Raw genomic sequence first — 20,078 nt, 5'->3', positions numbered from 1 at the left:
AGCTAGCCACTTAACACTAAACCAGCAGCAGAAGCTAGCCACATAACACTAAACCAGCAGCAGAAGATAGCCACTTAACACTAAACCAGCAGCAGAAGATAGCCACTTAACACTAAACCAGCAGCAGAAGCTAGCCACTTAACACTAAACCAGCAGCAGAAGATAGCCACTTAACACTAAACCAGCAGCAGAAGCTAGCCACTTAACACTAAACCAGCAGCAGAAGCTAGCCACTTAACACTAAACCAGCAGCAGTGAGCTTCAGCGAATTCATGATCTACAACTTCTCTGTTAAGGCCTTCGGGGTCACATGTCAGGTCCATGTGTGGACACGAGCCACAGTCGATATTCTGTAAAAGCAGTATCAGCGATTTGCCGACTCGTGACCGAGTAACAGCTATAAAAACATTACCAAACACAACAGTTTGAAGAAAACCCATCAGATTGACGTATTACAAAGCCTCTACAGCAGTCAGAAGGAACGGATGTGTGTATGCATTTGTCTGAAGTGAGAGATTCATTTATGTACCAGTAAAACTAAAGAGCATGTTTAAATGTCTGGAAAACAGCTCTACAAATAATAAAGCGTCTCCCAGTCCATACAGAGGATAAAGTAATAGTGTGTGGTCCAGTCACATGGAAGATGGAGAACGATGAGACTACCTACACATGGATAAGAGATGCTGTAGTTAAGGATATTTAAGCCGTCCTACATGTCTTTTACTCACTCTTACCCAGAACACAAGGAAACTAATGTGAGCTACACTTTTGGCCCGTTGCCCGGGACCCGTGGAGAAACACGGGGAATCGAACCTGCAACCAGGACAGAGTCCGCTCTACCTGCTGAAACATGAAACCAAATGGACAGATAAGAAGAAAAAAACAGCTCATAAGGCTGAAATCCCCCAGGACTTTGATAAATACCTCTATCCAGCCTCTGCCTGCCAAAGTGAAATTGGTTGAGAAAAAAACAAAAAACAACCCCCCCAAAAGAAAGAAAAAACATGTACGGAAAAACAATGGATAGCAGACAAACAAAACGACCTTGAACTAAAACAGAAAAGAGAAGAGAAAAGAAGAGAACACAACCGTCTACAAACAAACAAACTAGCTCATTAAAGTCAAACAAGGGACAGACAGCTACAGAGAGGGGGGTGGAGAGAGGGGGGGTGGAGAAAGAGAAGGGTGAGAGAAGGAGAGAGGGGGACAGAGTGAGAAAGAGAGGGGGGGAGTGAGAGAGTGAGGGGAGAGAGAGGGGGAGGAGAAAGTGAGAGAAAGAGGGAGAGAGAGAGGGGGAAGAGAGAGAGAGAGAGCGAGGGGGGAGAGGGGGAATGAGGGGGAGGAGAGAGTGAGAGAGAGAGAATGAGAGAAAGCGGGGGGGGGAGAGTGAGAGAGAAAGAAGGAGGGGAGGACAAAAGGGGGAGAGAGAAGGAAGGGGGAGGGAGGGGCATGTGTTTGTGAGGTAATGATGGAGAAAGCCCAAAGAAGGACGAGGGAGAGAAAGAGAGAGGGAGAGGGAGAGAGAAACAGAAACAGAAAGGGGAGCATGAAAGGTAGGTTATGAGAGAGAAATGAAGGGAGGCAGAGAGAGGAGGTAAGAAGAAAAGAGAGAGAGAGCTACATGCATAATGAACATACTAATAAAATGAACACGGAGAGTTTGGGTCACCGAGTGTCCTCATCAGAATTATAACTCTGGTCACATAAAAGAGGCGCCTCATGTCAGCGCCGGGCTGGTGTGGTGTCAGCAGCAGGTGGAACCCAACACACAACGTTGTTGTAATGTTTAGGAGCGGGTACGTATGACACGTGTTGAGAGAGGATGTGTGTGTGTGTGTGTGTGTGTGTGTGTGTACACAGGTGAGTGGGTTTACCTAAGTGTACATTCACTGAGATTGCGGTATTTGTGTGGTGAGAGTAGGTGAGTATGTGGGTTTATGTGGTTATGTGTGTGTTTCTGTGACTTTAGAGGGGTTTACGTCTTTGTGATTGTGTGTGTGTGCATATGAAGGTGCGTTAGTTTATGTTTGTATGTGTATTTGTGGTGTGTCTGTGTGTGTTTGTGTGTTGTCCAGGTGGCTGACCATCCATTAATGTGAAAGGCAGTGTGTTCAGCCATGCAGGCTCAAAGAGCTTTTGTCCACATGATTTACTGAACCAGCTCTTTCTGTCTTCTCCACATCAGTCTGCTACTGCCTAAATCTATCTATCTATCTATCTATCTATCTATCTATCTATCTATCTATCTATCTATATAGCTAGCTAGCTAGCTAGCTAGCTAGCTATCATCTTATTAGATGTGGCCTCCTTCTCTCCCATCCCTGACCCAACAATTGACTGACAGCAGCCACTCACCATTGATGGACAGGAGCCCATCGTCAGTATAAGGTGGAGTTTGGCTCCAGGCACCGGTAAAATAAGTCAAAAACAAGGAGGAGGGAGTTGGAGTATTGGAAAGGCTTAGATACTGTGGGTTAGTTGTTGTGATTTTACAGTTCCTTGCGTGTTATTGGGAGATAGCATCCTCATCGTGGGCGGGATTTAAGTCCACTACAGTCATCCCTCGGAGAGATGCCCCGCCCATTCCCTCTGTTGCCAAGGACGACGATGGCTGGGAGTTTTTATTGGATCCTCCTCCTAGGATAAAGAAGGAACAAGGAACGGTAAGGGAGTTAGGAGTGGAAAACAAGGACAGGTGAGATAGGTAGGAGTAGAAACAAAGGTGGGGTCAGATTAATAGGACTCCTTTATCCTACTACTTCCATTCCAAGAGTTCAGTCCTTCCTCCTTCTATCGCTCTAAAGGATCTATATGTGATATTTCTACTTCCCATTAGCTTAATATGAATGTTTGGTAAATGTCAGCAGAGGGTTGCTGAATGGTACCGAAGGAAACAAACGATTCAGCAGTTGCAGCAAATTGATATGTAATGAGTTTGAAAATGTCAGACATCAGCAAACACACGGTTTGAATTACGGGTGGGTGGGGGGTCTGACCCCCTATTTGTCTTGGACCCCCCAAAAGAGGTAAAAACAACAGGCCGGGAGGCTGAAATATTTATATATCCTTTTTACCTGCAATCGTAAATATTACAATATATTTCCCATATTTGTGCCTGAAAGAATCTTGTTCTACAATTTCACACATCCCTAAAGTGGACCATAACATTTCTTAACGTTGACATTAGTGAAACGTCTCTTCTGCCTGTCTGCCTCACTCCCATCATTGCAGTGGCTCGCATCCTCATTAAAGTCTATGCTCGCGTGCGTTGCGCAAGCCAATGGAGAAGCTATAGGTTAATGTAAGTAACTAGCTATCTAATTAGTGTAATAGTCCTGATGTTAGCCAACATGGGTGCTCAGTCATGAGCAGTGAGACAATGAAGGATTAGTTGTTGTAGAGATATTTGACATCAATATAGAGTTTCCATCCATCCGTTATCCAAACCGCTTATCCTGCTCTCAGGGTCATGGGGATGATGGAGCCTATCCTAGCAGTCATTGGGCGGCAGGCGGGGAAACACCCTGGACAGGCTACCAGGCCATCACATGGCTAAAACCCCCCCACACACACACACACATTCACACCTAGGAACAGTTTAGTACAGCCGATTCACCTGACCTACATGTCTCTAGACTGTGGGAGGAAACTAGAGCACCCGGAGGAAACCCACGCAGCCACAGGGAGAACATGCAAACTCCACACAGAGGACAACCCGGGACAACCCCCAAGGTTGGACTACCCTGGGGCTCGAACCCAGGACCTTCTTGCTGTGAGGCGGCCACGCTAACCGCTGCTCCATCATGCCACCCCAATATCGAGTTTATTATTTAATTTTAATAGTCTTGTGTGGTTGTGTTGGTTTAGACTTTTGCCTTTTTGATATAGCTGATATAGCACGTGGGCAACAATGGAGAAACCTGGAAGGCTGTGATTGGGAGGAACGGCCTCCCCAATCTGAACCCGAGCGGGGCCTTGTTATTGGACTTCTGCGCAAGTCAGGGATTGGCAATAACAAACACCATGGTCGAACATAAGGTAGTTCATAAGTGTACTTGGTAACAGAACACCTTAGGCCGAAGAGCGATGATAGATTTTGTGGTCGTATCATCAGATCTGCGGCCGTATGTTTTGGACACTCGAGTGAAGAGAGGAGCAGAGCTGTCAACTGATCACCACCTGGTGGTGAGTTGGATCAGATGGCGGGGAAGGCTGCCGGACAGACCTGGCAAACCCAAACGTGTAGTGAGGGTGAACTGGGAACGTCTGGCAGAGGCCCCTGTCCATGAGGTCTTCAACTCCCACCTCCGGAAGATGTTCCCTTGTATCCCGAGGGAGGCTGGGGACATGGAGTCTGAGTGGGCCATGTTCAAAGCCTCTATTGTACATGCGGCAGGCAGGAGCTGTGGTCAAAAGGTCATCAGTGCCTGTCGAGGCGGCAACCCAAGAACCCGCTGGTGGACACCGGTGGTGAGGGAAGCCATCAGGCTGAAGAAGGAGGCCTTTCGGACTTGGTTGGCCCAGGGGTCTCCTGAAGCAGCAGACAGGTACCTGGAGACCAGAAGGGCTGCCCCTTCAGCGGTTGCGAAAGCAAAAACTCGGGTGTGGGAGGAGTTTGGCGAGGCTATGGAGGAGGACTTTCGGTTGGCCTCAAGGAAGTTCTGGCAAACCATCCGGCGACTCAGGAAGGGGAAGCAGGGCTTGACTCAGGCTGTGTTCAGCCGGGGAGAGGAACTGTTGACCCGGACTGGGGATGTTGTCGAGTGGTAGAAAGAACACTTTGAGGAGCTCCTGAACCTGACTAACACGTCCTCAGAGGAGGAGGTAGAGTCTGAAGACTCAGGGAAAGCCCCACTCATATCCCTAACAGAGGTCTGTGAGGTAGTTAAAAAGCTCCTCAGTGGCAAGGCGCCAGGTGTGGATGAGATTCACCCTGAGATGCTGAAGGCTCCAGACATTGTTGGGCTGTCTTGGTTGACACGCCTCTTCAGTGTCGCGTGGAGGTCGGGGACAGTACCTGTGGAGTGGCAGACTGGGGTGGTGGTTCCCATATTCAAAAAAGGGGACCGGAGGGTGTGCTCCAATTATCGGGGCATCACATTTCTCAGCCTCCCTGGGAAAGTCTACTCTAGGGTGCTCGAAAGGAGGCTCCGACCGATTGTCGAACCTCAGATCCAGGAGGAACAATGCGGATTCTGTCCTGGCTGTGGAACAACGGACCAACTCTTGCGGAAGTGCTGAGGGGGGCATTGGAGCTTGACCAGCCAGTCTACATGTGTTTTCTGGACTTGGAGAAGGCTTATGACCGTGTACCTCAGGGCACTCTGTGGGGGTTACTACGGGAGTATGGGGTACAGGGGCAGTTGCTACAAGCCATCCGGTCCTTGTATAACTAAAGTGAGAGCTGTGTCCGCATTCTTGGTACAAAGTCAAACACGTATTCGTTGGGTGTCAGACTCCGCCAAGGCTGTCTCTTGTCTCCGATTCTGTTTGTGATATTCATGGACAGGATCTCAAGGCACAGCCGAGGTGAGGAGTGTGTCCGTTTTGGGAACCTCAGAATTGCATCTCTGCTCTTCGCAGTTGATGTGGTTTTGTTGGCTTCATCAGAACGCGACCTCCGGTGCGCACTGGGGTGGTTTGCAGCTGCGTGTCAAATGGCCGGGAGAGTCAGCACCTCCAATTCTGAGACCATGGTTCTCTAGCGGAAAATGGTGGATCGCTCCCTCCAGGTTGGGGATGAGTTGTTGCCTCAAGTGAAGGAGTTCAAGTATCTCGCGGTCTTGTTCATGAGTGAGGGTAGGATGGAGCGGGAGATTGACAGACGGATCGGTGCAGCATCAGCAGTAATGCGGATGTTGTAGCAAAGAAGGAGCTGAGCCAGAAGGCAAAGCTCTCAATTTACCAGCAAATCTTTGTTCCAATCCTCACCTATGGTCATGAGCTTTGGGTAGTGACCGAAAGGGTGAGATCGCAGATACAAGCGGATGAAATGAGTTTCCTCTATAGGGTGTCTGGGCTCAGCCTTAGAAATAGGGTGAGGAGCTCGGACATGCGGAGGGAGCTTGGAGTAGAGCCGCTGCTCCTTCGCATCGAAAGGAGCTAGTTGAGATCGTTCGGGCATCTGATTAGGATGCCTCCTGGGCGCTTCCTTTGGAGGTTTACCAGGCACGGCCAACTGGGAGGAGACCCCAGGGTAGACCCAGAACTCGCTGGAGGGACTATATGTCCAATGTGGCCTGGGAACGCCTTGGGATCCTCCAGGAGGACCTGGAGGGCGTTGCTGGGGAGAGGGACGTCTGGAGTGCCCTACTTAGCTTGCTGCCAACACGACCTGATCCCGGAAAAGCGGCTGAGATGAGATGAGATGAGATGAGATGAGATGAGATGAGATTGGATGAAATGAGATGAGATGAGATGAGATGAGATGAGATATAGCTTTTACGATAGGCACCCCTTTGTTTTCAGTCAGGATGCAGGAGTTTTACCTGGTTGGGTAATTGAACAATATTAAAGAGGTCATATCATGCTTTTTGGAGTTACAAAGCCCAAAGTCCATGCCAAAGACAGTTATTTTCTCCGAAAGAAAACACTGCTTGAAATGCCTCGTTTGAAGTCCAGCGTTTTTTTTCCGTTACTTATCTACGTCACTATTTAACACATTTTCATAATGCCCGCTAGTTTGGCGCGCCCTCAAACAAAGTTAGGTAGAGCGGACGGGTCACAGATTTTGGCACAACACTGGGAAGAGTTTGGTTAGCGTGTATCGCAATGTCGGGAGGACGCCAGCATATTTCCTTTGTGTGGACTTCAAAGGAAGATGAAATGAAGAACTAGTGGTTAAAATGCCCTTTACCACTTTTCCTCAGTAGTACAACTCCAACCTTATATGTCCCCTTCATTTTACCAAGGACTGCTTCCTGGACCAGGCACAGTTCAATGATGGATTTTGGATTTGTTCACATTTCCCAAGGAAAGCACCAGACAACTTTGGATACAGTTTCTTTTTTTCGGGCCAGCTACAGCCATGTGTCAACGTGTTTGTTTGTTCCGGCCACTTCACAGAGGACTCTTTCCTCAACACAGCCCAGTATGAAGCTGGATATTTGGCTAGGCTAATGCTTAAAGACGGGGCTGTTCCATCTGTAAACGGCCATGTTGAGGAGTCAGATGCGCAAGCTGTAAGTAACATTATATCGCCAAAAGGTTTGTCTTGTATTGATAATCGCACCAAATGGCTTGTGAAAACAATTTCAGTGCAGACGATGGGCATTTACAATGAAGCTAAAATTATTGAGGGATCAAAACTATACAGCCGTGCACCAAGCAGTCGGATTACATGCTTTTATTTCAACCATATCTGCTCAAAATCGTGGCGTTATTTTCACAGCCACCGAGGATAAATGTAACCACCCCCCAATACAAATTCGTTTCAATTAATAAGCAATCATCTATCATTTTTACAATACCGCAAGCAGTTATGCTCAAGCAAAGCTATTCCAAGCCAAAGTCCTATCAAACTACAGTTTTCATAGTAAAGGTATTGTAGCGAATTCAGGGGGCAGCCGGGAAGAAAACCCGGGGTGACTACGCTAACCAGTCGACTAAAGGGTCCGACCCGTTAGCCAACGAGTCTATACATCCGTGATCGTTACACTACCCTCCTTCTGGAAGTGCTCCCCCGTGCTTCAGCATACCAGCTCCCTCACGCCTCTGGGCGCATATGCTTCCGATGGTCTCACCATCCCACTTCTGACACCAATGTAGTGAATTCAGGAGGCAGCCAGGATTCCGCCGTAGCCGGGATGCGAACCCGGGTCTCCCGCACCATGGGCGACTACATTAACCAGTCGACTAAAGGGTCCGACCTGTTAGCCAAGGGCTAGCGAGTCTAGTTATCCGTGGTCGTTACAGTATGCACACGTTCTTGCAAAACAGTCTAGTTGAGTAGTATTAAAAGCATTTAATGTACTCCAGCATACAAATAACCGACAATGCAGGGGGATACTATACAGTCATTTGGCGACAGCAGAATAACATTTTACTAGCTGACAGCAGACCTTTCCCACTTCAGTCAGCATTTTAGTGCATGTCCCACACGTACACTGATTAACAGGGGTCTATACATATAGAGGAACATTTTTATATACGGCTTGTGATTGAAAGCAGGTAATGAGTGCAATATTTACCACAGACGTCCTGCTGTAATCTTTGTTGCTGCGGATGTTCGTGCTGTCCACTCTCATATCCCGGATCGTATTCGGACTCAAACATGTATGGATGGATTTGAGAAGTTGCCATTTCCAATCAAGAACAAGAAATATGTCACTGAGTAGGTTTATAGCTTGCTTGTGGAACCTCTTACACCAGAAGAAAGCGGTGGGCTTTTAGGGAGGGGGCCTTAAAGAGACAGCTAAAACAAGCTAAAACGGCTTGTTTCAGACAGAGGATGAACTGAGGAATCAGGAACAATATAGTGTAATCTCATTCATGTACTTGCATACACAAAAGAGACGAAGTGTCCTTTCCCCCAGCCCACAGCAATGCAACACAAAAGACAAAACAAAACACATATCTAAAGCAAAACAGCACCACTAAAGCCAAACAAAAACAGAGAGAACAAAGCAAAAAAACAAAACAAAAACAACAAACAGTCAACAACAAAGTCTATTCAGTAAATCTGCAACACAATCCAAAACTTTCACTGTCCAGAGAACAAACGCCAGCCAGGATGACTGTCGGAACCGCCGGTCTGCATGGGCTAGCAGTCAGCTTAGCCAGCCCCGCTTCTGCGTCCTGTCAAACCGCCCTCGGTGTTTCCTTCTCGAGCGCAGCTCCAGACAGGGCCGTGGTCCCTGGGCCCACAGGACGCAGCAGACCAGGCTTCCCCAGCTGATCCGGCACCAGCTCTCCCAGATATCAAACGAGATCGACGATCACAGATGTAATTCTGCACACGACGACACAAACTCAGACGTGGACAAAGACACTGCATAGTCGGCACTGGGCGAGGCCGCCGCAAACGTGAGTTCGCACCACCATTTTCCCCACACCGAGGGGCTGCACAGAGAGCCAGTATAAGATACATATACACAGAAGGGTCTTTTTTAACTATGAATCATGCAAAGCTACCGTATCGGAGCTCCAGAATAAAACTATACAGCTGGAATGAGCATGATATGGCCACTTTAAAATCAATGCATGCTAAAGACTGAGTAATTGTATTACTGCAAATGTATGACTACTTTATTGAACTCAGATTAGATTTCATTCACAGAGTCAATATCAGCGAGAGGGGAGGAGGTACCCACCAGCGTTTTGAGCTAAAGAAAGAGCAAGTTGAAACTTTTATGAATTGGGACTTCGAGATGATAATGCAGCCGGTATGTTCTGTGGTTGTCATGCGGGCTGAATACCGAGCAGCATAGTATGGGTGGTGGTGAGGTTTACATTAATGTGCTGTTGTATTAAGGGAGCAGAGGGAGGTCAGGGGGAGGTGAGTTACATAGGAGACTGCACTTAAAGTCACATGCCATCATTCCAGATAGTTAGGCAAATAATACTTTCAGAAACGGGTGGGATGCACAACAATCATACCCTGCTGTTCTCAACTAACATGCTAGGACTTTTCATAAAGCCTTGTCTACTGATAGTAAAGACAGTTCTGGTACAGCATTATATCAGTTCTGCTCTAGAATACGTTGTCGGTGACCCCTGACTACAGAAGGTGTTGTGTGGCACGTGCTGCATGAGCTGGTGTAGTGGATTTGATTTCTCATCCTCTGCCGACTGCAGACATTGCCTTAAACGAGCAGGGTACTGTAAGGACTGCAAGACTTCAGTTCACTGAAGCACACGTCGGCACTGTCCCGGGTTCTGAGAGAAAGTGGACCGCCCCGACTGTCACTGTATAATCCACTCTGAGCAAAAACGTATCAACCATACTTCTGTCTGAACTCGTTTGTGGTATTTGTATTTTTTTCTACACTGCTGAACAATAAAGCATCCAGCTAGAAATGACACGTGGTGCCTTTACAGGGGCAGCCAGGCCGAGGGTCTAGTATCTGTTAAAACATGGACTGAGCCACTGCATTGTCTATGGGCTGGCACGCTGACGGATAATGGAGGGAACGGAGAGCTGTCCATCCTTCATGGACCACTGGTTTGTATTTGTACATACATCAAAACTTGAAATCCGCGTCCTGGTGTTGCCTACCAACACCAGGATCGCCGGTTTGAATCCCCGTGTTACCTCCGGCTTGGTCGGGCATCCCTACAGACTCAATTGGCCGTGTCTGTGGGTGGGAAGCCGGATGTGGGGGTATGTGTACTGGTCACTGCAGTAGCGCCTCCTCTGGTCGGTCGGAGCGCCTGTTCAGGCGGGAAGGGGGAACTGATCCTCCCATGCGCTACGTCCCCCTGGCGAAACTCCTCACTGTCAGGTGAAAAGAAGCTGCTGGCGACTCCACATGTATGGGAGGAGGCATGTGGTAGTCTGCAGCCCTCCCCAGATCAGCAGAGGGGGCGGAGCAGTGACCGGCACGGCTCAGAAGAGTGGGGTAACTGGCCAAGTACAGTTGGGGAGAAAGGGGGGGGGGCAACCTTGAAATCAGTTGCCTTTTTTTCAGACGGTAATATACGTAAATATCCACTGAACCAACCTCAGATTGGTGGAGCTCGGCTTTCTGTCTTTACTTCAGCTCAGTTTGGTTTTTCTTAAATGTATTTTTCCAAGGGAATCGATATTGTGAACCCACAGCCAATTTAGCTGGTGAAAGAGAACGGCAGCAGCAAGGATTTTGCACTTGTCCAGATCCACGTTTCCTCGTTCATGGATTCTAATCCACCTGCCTTTGTTCAAACACACCACATCTTAATTTTCATCTCCCGACACCGCACACAACACAGATCCGTTCTCCATCTATTTCATCCGTTCCTGTCCGGCCGCCCACTACCTCCCGCTTTACCTCACCCCCCACTGCAAATTACCTTGTACCCCCGAGGAGGAGGAAGGAGGCAAGGTGAGGATGGCCGCTGCACCTACGACGCCCCCTCCTCCTCCTCCTCCTCCTCCTCCACCGTTGGTCTGGGAGCACACGTTGGCCTGGCGCGCGGCCGCCTTCTGCTTGTAGTGGTTGCTATGGAGTTTGTACTTCATCAGCAGGATGAAGATGAAGACGAGGACGGAGGCCACGATGATGCCGCCGATGATGATGATCATCGTTCCTCCCAGGAACTAGGGAATGAGGGAGGGAAGAGGAGGAGAGGGGAGGAGAGGGGGCAAGAAAAAAGAAAGAGAGAAGGTTTAGGATGGAAAGTTGAATTCATGGATAAATTCCAAAACACGCCTTTCGACTCTGTTTCGGCCTTACATCCGCACTACGCCGCCCTTCTCAACAGCCAAACAGGTTGTGCTTTCTTTCTGAAAACGCTCCCAAAGCTCATTTAGAGATGGCGGCCTGGCATCGTCGTGCGGACAGAATGCTGACGTATGATTGTCATGTGACCTGCATAAGGCCGCGTGCCCAACAGAAAGACGAGTCATGTTGCTGTGCTTCACTGCGGATGGCGGACTTTTCAAAAACCACCAGACAATGATCAAGTTTCAACCCGTGTTTGGCATGAAAATGGCATTTTCAAATGCACCCAGATTAGTGTGGAGGTGCTATAATCCTACATTAAGGGGCGTCCGGGTAGCGGGGCGGTCGATTCCATTGCCTACCAACACGGAGATCGTTGGTTCGAATCCCCGTGTTACCTTCGGCTTGGTCGGGCGTCCCTACAGGCACAAGTGGTCGTGTCTGCGGGTGGGAAGCCGGATACAGGGGTGTGTCCTGGTCGCTGCACTAGCGCCCCCTCTGGTCGATTGGGGCACCTGTTAAGGGGGGAGGGGGAATAGCGTGATCCTCCCACGTGCTACGTCCCCCTGGTGAAACTCCTCACTGTCAGGTGAAAAGAAGGGGCTGGTGACTCCACATGTATCCCGGATCGGCAGATGGGGTGGAGCAGCGACCGGGACGGCTCGGAAGAGCGGGGTAATTGGCCAAATATAATTGGGGAGAAATCCCCCCCAAAAAATCCTACATAGACCCTTTGAGTAAGAGTAAGACCAGCGAAAATGTCCTCACTCTTTTTCTTTTTTTTTCTTCCCTATTTTATCCGGCCAATTACCCCACTCTTCCGAGTCTTTCCGGTCGCTGCTCCACCCCTCTGCTGATCCGGGGCACATGTCTCCTCCGATACACATGGGATCGCCAGCCGCTTCTTTTCACCTGACAGTGAGGAGTTTCGCCAGGGGGAGGATCACTCTATTTCCCCCAGTCTCCCCACCCCCGAACAGGCACCCTGACCGACCAGAGGAGGCACTAGTGCAACGACCAGGACACATACCCACACCCGGCTTCCCACCCACAGACACGGCCAATTGTGTCTGTGGGGACGCCCGACCAAGCCGGAGGTGACACGGGGATTCGAACCAGAAGGCCCCGTGTTGGTAGGCAATGGAGTAGACCGCTATGCTACCCGGAAGCCAAAATGTCCTCACTCTTATTATATGGTTAAAAAAATGGTCCTCACCCAGGTAGAAGCACACACACACACACACACACACACATATTGAGAAAGCAAACGAACATCATTGTAGGTAAAGTTTATTATGACCATTACACATATTTTACATGTACATGAATTGAAACTGTTTTTTGACAAAATGAGCGAGAGAGAGAGAGAGATTGAGAGAGCGAGAGAGAGAGAGAGAGCGAGAGAGAGAGATTGAGAGAGAGAGAGAGAGCGAGAGAGAGAGAGAGAGCGAGAGAGAGAGAGAGAGCGAGAGAGAGAGATTGAGAGAGAGAGAGAGAGCGAGAGAGAGAGAGAGCGAGAGAGAGATTTATATTTTCCCGCCACAAACTAAGGCGCGCTTTTTTTCCGCACCCGTTTTCCGCGAGAACGCGCCTCCGTCACGCTCTCGTCATAGCAACGCCGCACGCGTTATTTTTCCCACCTGGATTCCGGGAAGACCCGCCCCTACTCTGTCTCTGATTGGCTAACCCTATCCCTATCCCCACCCTAACCCTAACCTTAACCAACCTAACCAACGGAGGCAACGAGCACTAGCCAATCAGAGGCAGAGTTCCCGGAAGACGGGTACGAAAAAAATCACGCCAACTGAGGGACAGTGGTGGACGGCACCTATTGCTACTGTTGTTGTTTGATATCATAATCATTGTTGTTGCTGCTGTTATTATTATAATCATTGCTGTATTGTGTTGTTGTTGTTTTACATGCTTTGGCAATATGTACACAAACGTATGTCATGCCAATAAAGCACATGTTGAATTGAATTGAACTGAATTGAGAGAGAGACTCAGTATGACGCGGCCTACCTAGCAAAGCACCCATCTCCCACAACCCCTGCCTGCAGCAGGGAACTGCTGTCCGCCTGCTAGCGACTTCAGGGCATGACGCATGCAAACACGCCGAGCACATATTGAATTAAACAGTTGTTAGCGATCTCTTCTTGAATGAATAATTAACCAAAGGAAACAAATGACCAGTCACAAACCTTTTTTTGCCCTTTAAAACAAATTACAGTGAGACAAATTAAAATGTTAAAATGAAAGCAGGATGTTAATTGTGTGACTGGATAATGAAGTGCATAAAAACAACTGACCAGACAATGGACGGTCAGCCTAATTGCTGTTTTTAATGTGAATCATTTCAAAATGAGCCCCTTGTAAATTAAACCAATTAGGGAAATGAAATTGAACGCATTAGCTCTTTCGGATTAAACCACATAAAATAAGAGTCTGTTGAATTAAACAATTTACACCCCACGGGCGTTTCAGTCCATGACCAGTCAAATCACATTACACCCATCAGCTACGTCACACCGACTGCTTCAGTTTTTGAAGGCATATTAGTAGCCTGACTTCTCTTTTAATTAACGAGTGACGTCATTAGTTCTGCACGAGCTGTGAAAAAGATATATATATATATACATCTCTATCCCTGTCTTTCTCTTTCTCTCACTTTAAAATATGACCTGACACTATTTTCCCTTAAAGGGCCTATCAGAGGTTTTAATTTAGGACACTTTTTGTGATATTTGGTCAAACTGTTCTACGTCCTGACAGCCATCAAGTAAGTAGATGCAGTGAGAAGTAAACCCGGTCTCTGTGGCCGCCCTAGACGCTGTAAACAGAGACAGAACGTTCCCTCTGTACCCGCTCCTCATCAGCCAATCAGAAGAAGGCTTTACAAGCCGGCGTCTCCATTGGCCCCTACTTGCTGTCAATCAGTTTACGCGTTCACGAGGCTCTTAGACAGAAGTGAGGGGGTGGATTCTTTCACTGTCTACGACTACTACTTTTGGCTGCTCCCGTTAGGGGGCGCCACAGCGGATCATCTGTTTCCATTTCTTCCTGTCCTCTATATGTTGCTGTCACACCAGCCACCTGCATGTCTTCCCTCACCACATCCATAAACCTCCTCTTTGGCCTTCCTCTTCGCCTCTTCCCTGGCAGCTCCATATTCAGCATCCTTCTCCCAGTACACCCAGCATCTCTCCTCCATACATGTCCAAACCATCTCAATCTTGCCTCTCTTGCTTTGTCTCCAAACCGTCCAACCTGAGCTGTCCCTCTGATATACTCCTTCCTAATCCTGTCCTCCTTCGTCACTCCCAATGAAAATCTTAGCATCTTCAACTCTGCCACCTCCAGTTACGCCTCCTGTCTTTCCGTCAGTGCCACTGTCTCCAAACCATATAACATAGCTGGTCTCACAACCATCTTGTAAACCTTCCCTTTAACTCTTGCTGGTACCCTTCTGTCAAAAATCACTCCTGACACTCTTCTCGACCCACTCCACGCTGCCTGCACTCTCTTCTTCACCTCCCTTCTGCACTCCTTGTTACTTTGGACAGTTGACCCCAAGTATTTAAACTCATATGCCTTCATCACCTCCACTCCTTGCATCCTGACCATTCCACTGTCCTCCCTCTCATTCACTCATATGTATTCTGTCTTGCTCCTACTGACTTTCATTCCTCTTTTCTCCAGTGCATACCTCCACCTCTCCAGGCTCTCCTCAACCTGCACCCTACGCTCACTACAGATCACAATGTCATCCGCAAACATCACAGTCCACGGAGACTCCTGCCTGATCTCGTCCGTCATTCCAACCACACACCTCACCACTGTCACACTTCCCTCATACATATCCTGCACCACTCCTACAAACATACTTCTCTGCTACTCCCGACTTCCTCATACAATACCACACCTCCTCCCTCAACACCCTGTCATATGCTTTCTCTAAATCTACAAAGACACAAGGTAACTCTTTCTGGCCTTCTCTATACTTCTCAATCAACATTCTCAAAGCAAACATCGCATCTGTGGTGCTATGTTTTGGCATGAAACCATACTGCTGCTCGCTGATCCTCACCTCTCCTCTTAACCTAGCTTCTATTACTCTTTCCCATATCTTCATAATGTGGCTGATCAACTTTATACCTCTGTAGTTGCTACAGTTATGCATATCACCCGTATTCTTTAAAACCGGTACCAGTATACTTCTTCTCCAGTCCTCAGCCATCCAATCTAGTTAAAAACTCCACTGCCATCTCTCCTAAACATCTCCATGCCTCCACAGGTATGTCATCAGGACCACCTGCCTTTCCTCTCTTCACCCTCTTCATAGCTGCCCTCACATCATCCAACCTTCTCTCTCTCTCTCATTTTCTTCATTCATCAGCCCCTCAGAGTACTCCTTCCACCTTCTCAACACATTCTCCTCGCTTGTCAGCACATTTCCATCTCTATCCTTGATCGTCCTAACTTGCTGCACATCCTTCCTAGTTTGGTCCCTCTGTCTAACCAATCGGTATAAGTCCTTTTCTCCTTCCTTAGTGTCTAACCTCTCATACAACTCATCATACGCCTTTTCCTTTGCCTTTGCCACCTCTCTCTTTGCTTTACGCTGCATCTCCTTGTACTCCTGTCTACTTTCTTCATCTCTCTTACTATCCCACTTCTTCTTTGCCAACCGCTTCCTCTGTATAATTTGCTGTACTTCCTCATCCCACCACCAAGTCTCCTTGTCTTCCTTCCTCTGTCCTGATGACACACCAAGTACCTTCCTAGCTGTCTCCCTCACTATTTCTGCAGTGGTTGTCCAGCCATCCGGCAACTCTTCACTACCACCCAGTGCCTGTCTTAACTCCTCCCCGAACTCCACACAACAGTCTTCCTTCTTCAACTTCCGCCATTTGATCTTCAGCTGTGTCTTCACTCGCTTCCTCTTCTTGGTCTCCAAAGTCATCCTACAGACCACCATCCGATGTTGCCTAGCTACGTTCTCCCCTGTCACCACCTTGCAGTCTCCAATCCGTTTCAGATTGCACCTTCTACATAAGATATAGTCCACCTGTGTGCACTTTCCTCCACTCTTGTACGTCACGCTGTGTTCCTCCCTCTTCTTGAAATATGTGTCTACCACAGCCATTTTCATCCTTTTCGCAAAATCCACCACCATCTGTCCTTCCACATTCTTTCACAGTATGTTTCCAAAATATAGTTAACTCTGGCTAACCTTTATTTTATTATTTTTTTTGATTTCTCCCCCTGTTTCTCTCAAATTGTACCTGGCCAAATACCCCATTCTTCCGAGCCGTCCCGGTCGCTGCTCAACCCCCTCTGCCGATCTGAGGAGGGCTGCAGACTACCACATGCCTCCTCCGATACATGTAGTCACCCGCCGCTTCTTTTCACCTTGACAGTGAGGCATTTCGCCAGGGGGATGTAGCGCATGGGGGGATCACATTACATTACAATTACATTACAGTCATTTAGCCGATGCTTTTATCCAAAGCGACTTACAATAAGTGCATTTAACATAGGAAATCAGGAGAACTACTAGTCATCTGAGGTCATAAGTGCATCTAAACAAGCATCTAAGAGCAAAACCATTGCTTAAGTAAAAGCACAAGAAAGAGATTTTTTTTTAATGAGTGAATACAATAAGTGCTAAGAACAAGTAACAGGGCAGTAGTTCTTGAAGAGGTGAGTTTTCAACCTGCGCCGAAAGATGGGCAGTGACTCCGCTGTCCTGACATCAGTGGGGAGTTCATTCCACCACTGTGGGGCCAGGACAGAAAAGAGCCGTGACCGGGTCGATTGGCAGCAGGGGCCTCTGAGCGATGGGGCAACCAGGCGTCCCGAGGCAGCAGAGCGAAGTGGTCGGGCGGGGGTGTAGGGCTTGACCATAGCCTGGAGATAGGAGGGAGCCGTTCCTTTCACTGCCCTGTAGGCTAGCACCAGAGTCTTAAACTGGATGCGAGCAGCTACTGGGAGCCAGTGTAGGGACATGAGAAGGGGAGTTGTGCGGGAGAACTTAGGGCGGTGGAACACCAGATGAGCTGCAGCTTTCTGAACAAGCCCCAGAGGTCTGATGGCCAACACCGGGGCGCCAGCAAGGAGGGAGTTGCCGTAGTCCAGCCGGGAGATGACCAGAGCCTGGATGAGTACATGTGCCGTCTTGTCGGTGAGGAATGGGCGAATCCTCCTGATGTTATAGAGGAGAAATCTGCAGGAGCGAGTGACCAATGCAACGTTTTCAGCAAATGACAGTTGGTCATCCAGGATCACACCCAGATTCCTCGCAGTCCGAGTTGGCGTCACCACGGTGTTGTCAATGGTGATGGCCAGGTCTCGGTGCGGGCAACCTTTCCCCAGGAGGAACATCAGCTCTGTCTTGTCCAGATTGAGCTTCAGGTGGTGTGTTGCCATCCACTCCGAGATGTCAGTGAAGCACGCAGCAATGCGTGTCTCTACTTGTGTGTCAGAGGGAGGAAAGGACAAGATCAGCTGGGTGTCATCAGCATAACAATGGTAAGAGAAGTCATGCGAGCGAATAACAGAACCCAGGGATGTTGTGTACAGGGAGAAAATGAGAGGACCCAGAACTGAACCCTGTGGAACGTCTGTAATCAGTCTGCGAGGCTCCGACATAGATCCCCTTCGTGTCACCTGGTAGGAGTGACCCGTCAGGTAGGTCGCAAACATTGAGAGCGCAGAGCCTGTGACACCCAGCCCATCGAGGGTAGAGAGGAGGATCTGGTGGTTCACTATGTTGAACGCAGTTGACAGGTCCAGGAGTATCAGGACAGAGGAGAGAGAGAGTTTGCTCTTGCTACTCCCCCAGTTCCCCCTCCCCCTCGAAGAGGCACCCTGGCCGACCAGAGGAGGCGCTAGTACAGCAACCAGGACACACACCAACATCCAGCTTCCCATCCGCAGACACGGCAAATTGTGTCTGTAGGGACGCCCGACCAAGCTGGAGGTAACACGGGGATTCGAACCGGTAATCCCCGTGTTGGTAGGCAACGGAATAGACCGCCACACCACCTGGACACCCACTCTGGCTAATTTCTGCCCAGGATTGCCTACCACCATTTTAACTCTGTGAAAGACAGACAGAGGGACTTCTATCCATCATTCCCGACAGCATTCAACCAGCAAATCTGTAACTCACCTGGGTGCGTGCACTGCACATTCCCAACCCACTCTACTCACACGAGTGAGACCTTACGGAGTAACACACACACACACACACACACACACACACATGCACAACAAACACGTAAGTGTACACTAACCTGGTCTCTGATGGAGTGGCAACGTCCATACTCTGTCTCGGTGGTGAAAGAAACACAGCCCACCAGCTTGGTGCCTGTCAAGGTCGTGACACCATCATCATAGACAGCCAACACACACAGTTCATAGTCTCGGGAAGATGCAAGGTCACTGAGCAAGAAGTACTTGTGGCTTGCCGGGATCATCCTGGGGGGAGAGATGAAGTGAGACAGAAAGAGAGACAGAGAGAGACAGACAGAGAGACAGACAGACAGAGAGAGAAGTTTAAACATTTATGCTGATGAGGAAGAGGAGGAGGTCTGAGCATGCACCAAGTCTATCCTGCATCACATTCATTCATCTCCACATGTTCACAACTGAAAACCTCCCAGAACATCCACAGTCTCCTTATGTCATCTGATAGGACCTGCCCAGTACAACCTCAGGCTTCTTCTGTTGGCCATGAGGGCCGGAAATGTTTTCACTTGTACTTGTGATACCAGATGTATGGCGACCCAAAACACCAACAAACAACATTCTGGCAGAACAAAACTATGTAGAAATGGATGACTTCGCATTGCTAAAATGTTACCTTCCTCCATTTTGGATTCTGCCTCGCGACCGTCCCATCAGAGCCCAACATTGTCAAAGCCGTTTTATTGTTGTTCGACAGCAGAAATTCACCTGTTAAAGTTCACCGAATTGAATTCTACTTGAATTTATTGCCCGAATTAACTTTTGCTACCGGAAGCAAATCCATGATCGGGATTCCATTCAAGTGAACTGATTTTGGTGTGAAATATTGTTGTCATAAATGCTGGTGTGGCTGGGGCCTTGTGCTGTCACCACTGGAAGCAGTCCAGTACAACCACAACCACCCACGGGTGCCCTACACACCACTGATGCACCATGTGTGTTATCTCAATAGTAATGTTAAAATGTCATTGTGTGTTTGCTGAAGGTCAGTATCTGTGTGTGTGTGTGTAAACAAAAATAGACTTCCAATAAGTCTAGTAAGAATATATTAAGTGACCATCAAAACATGCATCCATCTGCATGTTTCAGACCTCAAGAATGCACGAGGACAATAAGAGGAAGCCATGAACAAATCCTAGTGAATGCCAGTGATCATCAGAGAAAGTGTGTGTTACAAATCAGAGTAAGTGTCTGTTACAGATCAGAGAAAATGTGTGTTACAAATCAGAGAAAGTGTGTGTTACAGATCAGGGCTGGGAGTTTCCACATTTCCCACGATATTCTACAGATGTTGGTCCCCAGAGTTAGAACACAATTAGGCAAGAAAGCTTCGAACTACACTGCCCCTTCCTCCTGGAACGATGCACAGAAAGACCTGAATTTGTCAGAGCCGAATACTAAGTCAATTTTAATGGCTCAAGAAAGTAGTTCCCTTGGTCAGTGTGGTTGCTCCTAAATTTTTACTGA

At 48.4% G+C, this 20,078-nt stretch overlaps 1 protein-coding gene across 1 annotated transcript in view; it reads right to left on the bottom strand.

Moving 5' to 3' along the window:
• Positions 1 to 2,506: 2,506 nt before the first annotated feature.
• The window catches only part of LOC130115620 (leucine-rich repeat and fibronectin type III domain-containing protein 1-like protein), a 122,014-nt gene continuing 104,442 nt past the window's right edge, over positions 2,507 to 20,078 (bottom strand). The window contains 3 exon segments of the mRNA XM_056283355.1: positions 2,507 to 2,637; positions 10,990 to 11,236; positions 18,659 to 18,842. Of these exon segments, the coding sequence (XP_056139330.1) occupies positions 2,507 to 2,637; positions 10,990 to 11,236; positions 18,659 to 18,842 (562 nt within the window).

The sequence above is a fragment of the Lampris incognitus genome, chromosome 7 (assembly GCF_029633865.1).
Source record: "Lampris incognitus isolate fLamInc1 chromosome 7, fLamInc1.hap2, whole genome shotgun sequence".
NCBI classification, from domain to species: Eukaryota; Metazoa; Chordata; class Actinopteri; order Lampriformes; family Lampridae; genus Lampris; species Lampris incognitus.
This window is presented reverse-complemented; position numbering and strand designations above follow the sequence as displayed.